Source organism: Ranitomeya variabilis, chromosome 3, assembly GCF_051348905.1.
Source record: "Ranitomeya variabilis isolate aRanVar5 chromosome 3, aRanVar5.hap1, whole genome shotgun sequence".
Lineage (NCBI taxonomy): Eukaryota > Metazoa > Chordata > Amphibia > Anura > Dendrobatidae > Ranitomeya > Ranitomeya variabilis.
In genome coordinates this window covers 449,477,260-449,489,984 of record NC_135234.1, presented here as the reverse complement: position 1 = coordinate 449,489,984, position 12,725 = coordinate 449,477,260, and the positions used below count along the sequence as shown (strand labels likewise).

The 12,725-nt window shown below is 43.5% G+C and overlaps 1 protein-coding gene across 4 annotated transcripts in view; it reads left to right on the top strand.

The window, feature by feature from the left end:
- Positions 1 to 12,725, top strand: part of TSGA10 (testis specific 10) — a 177,355-nt gene that overhangs the window by 153,167 nt on the left and 11,463 nt on the right. For all 4 annotated transcript variants that reach the window (XM_077296525.1, XM_077296527.1, XM_077296526.1 and 1 more), the window contains exon 17: positions 3,115 to 3,317. In XM_077296525.1, the coding sequence (XP_077152640.1) occupies positions 3,115 to 3,317 (203 nt within the window). The remainder of the gene's footprint in view (positions 1 to 3,114; positions 3,318 to 12,725) is intronic.

Below are 12,725 nucleotides of genomic sequence, written 5' to 3'. Positions count from 1 at the left end.
GTCTAATTGGAGTGTGCATATTGTATACTTGCGGTCACATGACCGACATTCCCAGTGCTGATACTGGAAAATCCTCACAGCGTGCAATGTGCGCGATGTGAGGATTGACAAGTCTGTAGTTACATAGCGTGACTGTAGAATTGTAGTTACAACCAGGAAACCTCTTCAGTATGGTGTCATTCAATGAAATCATGCTAAAATAGTACACAAAGTACCAGGTAGTCAGAGATACACATCCATAGGGCCTCTCATTGCAATTGGCTTTGCAGTGTGCATACAGCCTCATTGTTTAGCTGTATGCACTAGTGGCGTGCACTACATGTGGCTTATGGTATTATATTCACATGCTGTTAGATGATTACATCAAATTTCCATGCGTGTCCAACATTAAAAAGCTTGTGCCATCTAAGCTGATGCATTTTATGGTTTAGATGAAGTTACCCTACATGTAATACATGTGCTTTCTGCATAGCTGGAGACTAACAGGTTGGGGCACATGTTTCAGTGACATCATTTTGACAATTGTATGTCAATAAGGCTACGTTCACATTTGCGGTCAGTGCCGCAGCGTCGGGCGCCGCAGCGTCGCCGCATGCGTCATGCGCCCCTATATTTAACATGGGGGCGCATGGACATGCGTCGCACTTGCGTTTTGCGCCGCATGCGTCACTGCGGCGCCCGCGTCCGGGCGCAGAGGATGCAGCAAGTTGCATTTTTGCTGCGTCCAAAATCAATGAAAAAAAGGACGCATGCGGCGCAAAACGCAGCGTTGTGCATGCGTTTTGCTGCGTTTTTGTTTGCGTTGTGCGTTGCGGCGCCGACGCAGCGGCGCACAACGCAAATGTGAACGTAGCCTAAGGCACAACTCTGGCATTTCAGAAATATTTTTTTGTCTAACCTGGATTATTGTGACCTGCTTTAGGCTAGGTTCACATTGCGTTAGTGCCATACGTTTAACGGATTCGTTAAATGGATGCGCTAACGCTGATGCACAAAATCTCTTTTTCTACGAGTGCGCTAACGCATGGTACCATTGCATCGGCATGCGTTAGCAATAAAGGTCTATGCACAGCGAACATGTTCGTTCGCTGTGCGTTAGACCTAACGTACCCGAAAACGCGATAGACCGTGTTCGAGGGTGCGTCACAAAGTAACGCATCATCGCTAATGCATGCCGAGTTTTGACATGCGTCAGGATGCGTTACGATTATGGATGGCAATGGATCCGCTACATTGCGCTAGTGCCGCTTGGTAATGGATCCATTAAACGGATTGCCCTAAGGCCTGTTTCACACGTCAGTTGCTCTGGTACGTGTAGTGACAGTTTTCTCACGTACCGGAGACACTGACACACGTAGACCCATTCAAATGAATGGGTCTACGCACATGTCTCCGTGTTTTCACGGACCATGTGTCCGTGTGCAAAACACGGAGACATGTCCGTTTTTCTCCGGCAGCACGGTCCGCAAAGCGTCCCGCACACGGAGAACAGTGTGCACTCTCCTCCGTGTGCGCGTACCGCCCGCAGGAGAAACAGCGCTACAGTAAGCGCTGCCCCCCTGCTTGTGGTGCTGAAGGCGGCATTCATCCCTTCTGTCCTGCTCGGCTGAAAGCAGCGCTTGCAGAACAGAAGAGATGAAAAATGACGTTTTGCTTTTTTTTCTTTAAAAATAAAGTTTGGGGGTCACCGAAACGCCTCCCACCCCTCCCCACCCCCTGTGCGCACACCCGCTTGCAGAGAAATACCCAGCTCCCGCGATGCCTCCTCTCAGTGCCGGCTGTTTGTCCTGTGTGAGCGGTCACGTGGTACCGCTCATTACAGTGATGAATATGCGGCTCCACTTCCCATAGGGGTGGAGCCGCATATTCATCCCTGTAATGAGCGGTACCACGTGACCGCTCATACAGGACAAGCTGCGGCGCTGAGAGGAGGCATCGCGGGAGCTGGGTGAGTATTTTAATGCAAACAGGCGGGCACACAGGGGGTGGGAGGCGGGAGGTGACCCCAAACCTTATTTTTAACAAAAAATATATAAAAAAACATTGATTTTTCATTCCTTCTCTCCAGCGAATGCTGCTGGGGAGAAGGAATGAATGCCGGCTTCAGCACCAAAAGCAGGGGACAGCGCTTAACTCTAGCGCTGTCTCCTGCACGGTCCGTGTGGTCCTCGGGCGGCACACGGCTGCCGCACGTGTGCCACACTGATGTGCCACGTGAGCACACGGACACGGATAACTCCGGTACCGATCTTTCCGGTACCGGAATTATCTGGACGTGTGAGACTGGCCTAACACAATGTGGACCTAGCCTTATATATATGATAATAATGTACATTCCATAGAAGCTGATACTTAGCCTATAGAGAGAAGGGACTGTACCAAGTTAGCTTGTGCTTTCCAATTGTTAGCAAGCAAGAATGAAAATAACATGGGCAGTGTGTGCGGTCATGTGGCACCTCAGTAGGGGCTGATTCTTATATGTGGCTCCAGAACTTTAGGTACCTCATTCATGCAATGTTTTTTTTTTCCATTTCAGCTCTCTATCTCTTGTAAACAAAATGTGACTGCAACAGTTTTTATACACAAACCTCAAAGTTTAAATTAAAAAGCTCTAAATATTTTTCTTGCTAAAGGGGTTTTCCGCTTTTAGAAAAGTGGACCCTGATTTTTTTCCAGTAATGAAAAATAACAAAATCAGATAGTACTTATCCTCTCTGGTTTCAGCATCAGCTGTCCACCACAGATTCGGTCTCATCACCACAGCAAACCAATCACCAAGCAGCGGCTAGTGCCATCTAGATCTGCAGAGATGCTGAACTCAGTGATTGGCTGCAGCGGTGATGTGAGCGTGATACATGACATCACTGCGGCAGCCAAAAGACTGACACTGGAGCAGCAGTGAAACACCGGTGCTGGACCCAGGGAGGGTGAGTACTATATGATTTTGTTATTTAACTTTATAGGAAATGTTTGGGTCCACTTTTCCACAATTGGAAAACCGGCTTAATGATGATGACAGAATATTAGGACGAAATGGTGATAAAGTAAAACGAAAACATGAATTTTCTGTAATGTTCTGTAAAGTGAGACATCTCTTCTTTTCTGCATGTTCAGCTGCAGCAAGAACTGGAATCCTGTCACTCAGAGGTAGAACTCTTGAGGAAGCAGCTGGCCAGTGAGAGGATCGCTGTGAAGAACCTGGAAGCCCTCTTAGTATCAAACCAAGACAAAGAATTCCAGTCCCAAGTGCGGCTCCAGGAACTTGACTCAGAACTTCTGCTGCTCGGAGACCGGCTGATGTTAGCAGAGACCAAACTGTAAGTAAATGCTCTTTGCAGCTGATAAATGTGCAGTTTAGTGTCTAGCTAATATTACATAGTGTCACTCTAAGCTACAGCCATTCTGCTAAACACACAGTGCCAATAATATATTGACATTTGCATATGGAAAGGCTTTGCTGAACAGATATAGATGCAAAAGCCTACGATAAAGATAACAAAATCTCAATTAGGCCACATTTACATGTGACAACCGCTGGCGTTAAACAACCTTTGATCGACTACATGCAAGCTGATCAGAAATTGTTTTATAACCTGTTTAGGCAGCTAGACTACCCTGCTATGCAAAAAGAACGATTATTAATAGGATGGATCTGTGTGCCCATAGAAGTTCAGAACATTAGATTCTCGGCAGCACATCACCTTTTTACACTGGATAGGGTGCTGCCAAAACATAAATACAATAAATCAAAGTAAAGCAAAGGAAACTTCAAGGAAAGGCAAAGGGGAGGGGGGTGGAAAAAAATACAAGGGAAAATCACATAATGAAATGTATCATGCTGGTGTCAACATAATCTGATCACTTCTGCTAGTATATAAGTGCCAAGCGGAAACTAAAGATAAACATAAAGATAAAAAATAAATAAATAAATATAAAAGTAGGAGGCACATGAACCGTCCCAGGGATACAATGTAGGGATAAATTGCGTTAAAATGGATAAGTGGCAGGTTCTCCAAGTAGGGGCCTTGTGTAAGGCAACATTAATAAAGAAAGTAGTGTACACCAAGGGATAAAACTCTAATGACAATTGTGGATACACTCTCTATGTTCAATATAGAAAACATACATTGCAAATAATATATTACCTTATTCCAGTATGTGACAAACATGCGGAAGAGAGGGTAGAGGAAAAGAGATTTTCCAGTGGTGACAAATGAACTGTAAGAACAGTGAGACAAAATTAGCATAAAGCTAATAGATACAAGACCGACAGGTAACCACTAAGGGTCCTACACTGCCCTCCTATCACCACCACAACCTATGCATCACAGATGTACATATAACATTCCATTTTACAGAGTGACTACATCTGGCCACCTCCAATTAGCATACGGGCAGTCGCAGTCTTAAGGTACCGTTACATTAAACGACTTACCAACGATCACGACCAGCGATACGACCTGGCCGTGATCGTTGGTAAGTCGTTGTGTGGTCGCTGGGGAGCTGTCACACAGACAGCTCTCTCCAGCGACCAACGATCAGGGGAACGACTTCGGCATCGTTGAAACTGTCTTCAACGATGCCGAAGTCCCCCTGCAGCACCCGGGTAACCAGGGTAAACATCGGGTTACTAAGTGCAGGGCCGCGCTTAGTAACCCGATATTTACCCTGGTTACCATTGTAAAAGTAAAAAAAAAAAACACTACATACTCACCTTCTGATGCCTGTCACGTCCCCCGCCGTCAGCTTCCCGCACTGACTGTGTCAGCGCCGGCCGTAAAGCAGAGCACAGCGGTGACGTCACCGCTGTGCTCGGCTTTACGGCCGGCGCTGACAGTCCGTGCAGGGAAGCTGACGGCGGGGGACTTGACAGACATCGGAATGTGAGTATGTACTGTTTTTTTTTTTTTAACTTTTACAATGGTAACCAGGGTAAATATCGGGTTACTAAGCGCGGCCCTGCGCTTAGTAACCCGATATTTACCCTGGTTACAAGTGAACACATCGCTGGATCGGCGTCACACACGCCGATCCAGCGATGACAGCGGGTGATCAGCGACAAAAAAATGGTCCTGGTCATTCCCCAACGACCAACGATCTCCCAGCAGGGGCCTGATCGTTGGTCGCTGTCACACATAACGAGATCGTTAGCGGGATCGTTGCTACGTCACCAAAAGCGTGACGTTGCAACGATATCGTTAACGAAATCGTTATGTGTGAAGGTACCTTAACTAGGTACTTTGTCTGGATCTATGTTTATGGGCACATCTTGTATCTATTAGCTTTATGATAATTTTGTTTCACTGTTCTTACAGTTTATTTGTCACCACTGGAAAATCTCTTTTTCTCTACCCTCTCTTCCGCATGTTTGTCACATACTGGAATAAGGTAATATATTATTTGCAATGTATGTTTTCTATATTGAACATAGAGAGTGTATCCACAATTGTCATTAGAGTTTTATCCCTTGGTGTACACTACTTTCTTTATTAATGTTGCCTTACACAAGGCCCCTACTTGGAGAACCTGCCACTTATCCATTTTAACGCAATTTATCCCTACATTGTATCCCTGGGACGGTTCATGTGCCTCCTACTTTTATATTTATTTATTTATTTTTTATCTTTATGTTTATCTTTAGTTTCCGCTTGGCACTTATATACTAGCAGAAGTGATCAGATTATGTTGACACCAGGATGATACATTTCATTATGTGATTTTCCCTTGTATTTTTTCCACCCCCCTCCCCTTTGCCTTTCCTTGAAGTTTCCTTTGCTTTACTTTGATTTATTGTATTTATGCTTTGATTTACAGCGATTACGTGAAAAAGGCTCCGGTGGAGCCGAAACGTTGTGTTGAATCGCATGAGCTGCTGTATTCTGTTACGCTCCCAGATTTATTAATAAATTTATACCTTTGTTTGCATGACCTATTGTACGGCATTCAATTAGAGTGTGCGGTGAATTACAAAATTCATCACTAGTTGTGACCTACTGGTCCATTACACCAGCACCTCGCCCCTCGCCTTTCTCTAGACTGAGTGCACGCTAAAACCTCTCTTTTCATTGTTGGTCTGTTTAGACATGTCGATAATCGGGAAATGAGTATTGCTAGGAATTTTGTTTCACAATTATCAGCTAGTTTAAATGGGCACTTACAATGATTTTTTTACCCAACATTTTTCAGGTAATAACCCAGTCAGTGTAGTTCTGATGACGCTATTAACTTCATAAGGAATAGGTTGGATGGAAGAAAACCATAAATAAAACACACCATACAATCCTTTTCAAAGGACCCATGTTCTAATGCAAATTAAAATTACTGCCATAGACCTTGTGTAGCACTAATCACATTTTACACTAATTAAAGAGGTTGAGCTTTTACAAAAAAATATTTTTATATGCCCAGTTAGGGAATCCTGAGTTAAAGGGAATCTTGCAGCATATTCTTGCTATTTTATCTGAGAGTAGCACTGCAGGAGACCCTGATTATAAGAATGTATCACTTTATTAGGCTGCATCTTGTAGTTTACAATACAATCAGTGTTTTATCTGCAGAAGATTAACACCACAGGACTACATCTCATGCACAGAGCAGTCAGGCTAATGTGTGTAACCCTGATATCACCACTGGGTAGCATCTTGCTCACAGAAAGCTGCCAGTCAGGGGTGTTGGTGGATCATACACAGAGCAGAAGACTTAGCTCTGCAAAATCTACATCAGACAGGGCTCGGAAGGGAAGGAGCACCATTTGACTTCTGGAGTGCAGAATTAGCTGGAATCATTAGCGGACGCCATGTCGCGTTTTGGAGAGCCCCTGATATGCCTAAAAAGTGGAACCCCCACCCAAGTGACCTGATTTTGGAAACTAGACCCCTTAAAGTATGTATCTAGATGTATAGTGATCACCTTGACCCCCAGGTGCTTCACAGAAGTTTATAAAGTAGAGCCATGAAAAATCTAATTTTTTCCACAAAAGTGTTTTTAGCCCCAAATTTTGCATTTTCACAAGGGTAACAGGAGAAAATAAACTCCAAAATCTGTTGTGAAATTTCTCCTGAGTACGCAGATACCCCATATGTGGGGAACCTACTGTTTGGGCGCACGGCAGGGCTCAGAAAGGAAGGAGTGACGTTTTGGAATTCAGATTTTGATGGAATGGTCTGCGGGTGTCATGTTGCATTTGGAGAGCCTCTGATGTGCCAACAGGGGAGACCCCACAAGTGACCCCATTTTAGAAACTAGACCCTTCAAGGAATTTATCTAGACATGTGGTGAGCACCTTGAACGCCCAGGTGCTTCACAGAATTTTACAATGTTGATCTGTGAAAATAAAATATATATATATATTTTCCCACAAAAATGTTGTTTTAGCCCCAATTTTTTTTTCATTTTCACAAGGATATCAGGAGAAAATGGACCCCAAAATGTGTTGTGCAATTTCTCCTGAGTACACCGATAACCCATATGTGATCGAAAACTACTTTTGAAGCACAATGAAAAGCTCAGAATAGAAGGAGCGCCATATTGGAGCTCAGAATTTGCTGGACTGGTTTGAGGGTGCCATGTCACATTGGCGGAGCCCCTGAGGTGACAGAACAGCAGAATTTCCCCCACAAGTGACCTCATTTTACGAACTATACCTCTCAATGAATTCATCCGGGGGTGCAGTGATCATATTGATACCACAGGTGTGTCACAGAATTTTATTATATTGGGCAGTGAAGAAAAAATAATTACATTTTTGCCACCAAAATTTGGTTTTAGCCCCAGATTTTAAATTTTTACACTGGGAAATGGGTAAAATGGCACCAAAATTTGTCCCACAATTTCTGTTGAATGTAGAAATACCCCATATGTGGCTGTATGGTACTGCGTAGTCATACGGCAAGACTCCGGAGAGATGGAACGCTATTTGCCTCCTGGAGCACAGATTTTCCTAGAATAATTTGCAGACTCCATATAAAGAACCTTTAAGTGCTAAAAGAGCAGAATCACCCCTCAAGTGACCCCATTTTGGAAATTATACCCCTTTGGGAATTTATCTCCAGGTATAGTGATTGTTTTGATGCCATGGGTGTTTTCCAGAAACAAGCAGCAGTAGATGTTGCCAAGTGAAAATTGCAAACTGCCATTGTAGTGCCCAGTACGTTGTAGTCACCAGTACGTTGTAGTTACTAGTACGTGGTAGTGCACAGCTCTTGCTTCTGGAGGCACGCACTCGTTTATTAGGCGGGCTCTCATCACTACAAAAATGCCCAAAATTCCAAAATTAAATGTGGTTTAGGCACATTAAGGGGCTCAGAAGTGAGGGGGGCATTTGGATTTGGGAGCTCAGAATTTGTGAATTTCATTGGGAGGACGAAGAGCCATTTAACTTTTCCAGAGCCTTTGTACTACCAGTAACGTGGAAGCCCCCTATATTTCCGTTAACAGATCTGCATGACAGTGGGGCAGACAGATCCTGATCGGCAGTAAGGTTATTTAAAAAAAAAAAGTTTCACTGGCTATTAATATCAGTCCCTAGCTGTCTGATTATCCTTTGCTGGTTTGAAATTATGGGAGGACCCTCTGTCATTTTATTTCTGGGGTCCCCCATAAAATAACCAGTAAAGGCTAATCAAACAGCTGTGAGCTGTTATTAATAGCCTGGGAAACTTTGAGGGACATTTTAAGGCTGTGAACTAAGATTACTTTGTGTGTTTTTTACTGTACCTGTTAATTAATAAAAAAATTGAAAAAAATGCTTGAGGGTCCCCTGCTTTTTCATAAGCAGCAGAGGTAAAGTCAACAGCTAAGGTCTGATGTTAATCTGGGAAGGTTTTCCATCTAAATCTCCAAATGATGTGATTCAGATGAGACCCCCTATTATGAGGTAGCAGAGTTACTCTGGACTCTGTCTGGCCTCTGTTCAGTGTTGTCCATCTTTTCAGAAGTGCACAAAACTGTGTCAAACCACGCTTTTATGCACGCCTAAAAAGCTGGACACCACCTGATCATAGATCAGACGGTGTCCACAGTACCTCATCTGCTTCATTATAGGGAATCTTGTGTCGGTGGTTCTGTCTGAATCGCGTATTTCAGAGATTTACACAGAAACCTTGGTGTAAGCACTCAACGTAGAGCCCAGGATAAATGTGAGCCGAGCCTTACTGCGATCTTTGGGAGACAAAATAAAAAAAAAATCAGTAATAGATCAAAAATTGTTTTTATATATTTTTACGCCCTTCCTCGATCTGTATAAATGGTTAAATAAAATAAAGCAGCCCTATTCCCCAACCAGACAATAATAAAGATAAATATAAACATACTGGAATGATACAATAAAAGAATGCCTTTATTATATATTATTTGGCAAACAGTAGCGCTGATACAACGTGCCTGTACTCGGAGAGCAAATACAATAGTTTAAAATACATATGTATTATTATACAAATGAAAAAAAAATAATAAATAACAACAACAGGGCAGACAAAAAAAGGGAATGTTAAAATGGAGTATAACTCATAATTTTTATACTGTGAGGCTATGTGCACACGTTCAGGATTTCTTGCAGAAAAACCTGAAATTTTCTGCAAGAAATCTGCATGCGTTTTTTGCTCGTTTTTGCAGCGTTTTTGATGTATTTTTTTCCGGACATTTCCCAATGCATTTTATAGTGGGAAATCCGCAAAAGAAACGCAAAATTAATGAACATGCTGCGTTTTTTACCGCGATGCGTTTTTTTCGCTGAAAAAACGCATCATGTGCACAAAACATGCGGAATTCATTCTAAATGATGGGATGCATATTGTATGCTTTTTTTTGCGGTTTTATAGCGTTTTTATCGTGAAAAAAACGTGAAAAATCAGCAACGTGTGCACACAGCCTAACCATCAGAAAAATAGACCATGGTGTGCATAAAAATCTATCCTAGAATATACACTCACTGGCCACTTTATTAGGTACACCTGTCCAACTTCTTGTTAACACTTAATTTCTAATCAGCCAATCACATGGCGGCAACTCAGTGCATTTAGGCATGTAGACATGGTCAAGAAACTCTCCTGCAGTTCAAACCGAGCATCAGTATGGGGAAGAAAGGTGATTTGAGTGCCTTTGAACGTGGCATGGTTGTTGGTGCCAGAAGGGCTGGTCTGAGTATTTCAGAAACTGCTGATCTACTGGGATTTTCACGCACAACCATCTCTAGGGTTTACAGAGAATGGTCCGAAAAAGAAAAAAAATCCAGTGAGCGGCAGTTCTGTGGGCGGAAATGCCTTGTTGATGCCAGAGGTCAGAGGAGAATGGGCAGACTGGTTCGAGCTGATAGAAAGGCAACAGTGACTCAAATCGCCACCCGTTACAACCAAGGTAGGCCTAAGAGCATCTCTGAACGCACAGTGCGTCGAACTTTGAGGCAGATGGGCTACAGCAGCAGAAGACCACACCGGGTACCACTCCTTTCAGCTAAGAACAGGAAACTGAGGCTACAATTTGTACAAGCTCATCGAAATTGGACAGTAGAAGATTGGAAAAACGTTGCTTGGTCTGATGAGTCTCGATTTCTGCTGCGACATTCGGATGGTAGGGTCAGAATTTGGCGTAAACAACATGAAAGCATGGATCCATCCTGCCTTGTATGGAGCATCTTTGGGATGTGCAGCCGACAAATCTGCGGCAACTGTGTGATGCCATCATGTCAATATGGACCAAAATCTCTGAGGAATGCTTCCAGCACCTTGTTGAATCTATGCCACGAAGAATTGAGGCAGTTCTGAAGGCAAAAGGGGGTCCAACCCGTTACTAGCATGGTGTACCTAATAAAGTGGCCGGTGAGTGTATATTAGCATAATATATGCATGTGTAAAAAACACCAATCAATATTTACTAGTTGTGCTCAAAAAAAGTGCATGTGTGCAATATAGAAAATGTATATATAATATAAAATAAGTGAGAAAAGGATCCACATATGATGACAATATAGTCAAAAAAGCAAAAAAACGCAAAAATGTGGGTGATATAACATATATGCATATATCCCCAATACATATATTCAGTGCGCACACCCAAGTTATGTATAGAATTAAAAGATGGTATGTACCTTTAAAGCCCACCTCTCCAAGTACAGCGCACCCCGAATCGCATTTCGGATAAATCCTTCGTCGGGGGCTATAAATGATTAGACTACTTTATTCTTCGAGTTCGATGACAGGGCAACCCCACCTGGGAATCTTCCCAGAGTGGGTGGCCGTCTTATCCTCTTCCAGGATGCGTGGCTCTCCGTAGTCGTCGTCACCTGGGTCAGAAAGATTGTTACCTCCGGCTACAAGATAGAATTTTCTTTTCCCCCATGAAGACATTTTTTCATGTCGCACCCACTAAAGCTACAGGCTCAGATTCCAGGCTTCTTCTTTCAAGTCAACTCATCTCTCCTCCGGACCGGGGTCATCGTACCGGTTCCTCCTCAAAACCGTTTTTCATGTTTTTAGTCCAACTTCTTTGTCGTTCCAAAGAAAGACGGTTCTTTCCATCCAGTTCTGGATCTCAAATGACTAAACCGACGGGTCCACCTCCATCACTTCAGGATGGAGTCTCTTTGCTCGGTAATCGGATCTATGGAACCCATGGAGTTTCTCTGCTTGGTGGACATTCAAGATGACTACGTTCACATTTCGATTTGTCTTCCACATCAGAAATTTCTTCGACTCGTGGTTCAGGGGAACACTATTAGTTCATAGTTCTTTCCTTCAGCCTAGCTTCTGCACCAAAGGAGTTTATGAAGGTGATGGCAACCGTTCTGGCCTTCCTTCGATCTAAAGGGATTGTCATTATCCCCTATATGGATGATCTCTTGATCAAGGGTTCCGTCCTTCAAGACTGTTGCCAGAGCCTTCAGATCACTACATATACTGTGGCCTGTCTTGACTGGATAGTCAACACATCAAAATCCTCCATGATTGTGGCCCAACGCATAGTATTCTTAGGCATTATGTTTGCCACCATTCTCCTTCCAGAGGAAAAAATCTCAGCTCTCCATCTGGGGATTCGTTCTCTAAGGCGCCCATCCCCACAATCTCTCTTCGGCTCTACACGAGTGTTTGTAGAGGATAATTGCTGCCATGGAAGCCGTGCCCTTTGCCCAGTTCCATACCCGTCCCCTTCAGCTCATCCTCCTATCAGCTTGGGACAAGAAGATATCTTCCCTGGACCGTCCCATTCTACTGCCTCTTCGAGTCAGGCAGTCATTGGCATGGTGGACTGTGGAGACCTGTGTGTTGTAAACAGTGCCTTCCCCCCTCCCACCAATCCCATATTGAAAACACAGACAAGCCTAGGTGGGTTGAACAGGTCAGTTACAGTTTACTAATTACATCAGCAGAGAAAAGGCAATTACATTTCGTAACGGGCGGCTTGCGCCGAGCTCCTGTCCACGATCGACAGGCGAGTTGGCCAACGAGCGGTTACGAACCTTTGCCCTCCTCTGCTTCTTCTGCTGTGACTTAGTAACATTAGCAATGGCTAGTAATATATACATAATCGTTAAGTCTATATTTTTATTTTTATATATATATATATATATATATATATATATGTACACGTTTACATCTATCCGACAGTCATTATGGCAATTCACCCCACATTGACATCTATAAGGGAGAGAGGGTGGACAAAAGCTTCCAGGTCTTGGCCGGGGGAAAGAGGAAGTTACGGAAACATGGATTTAACCCCTGTATGTGTGGCCG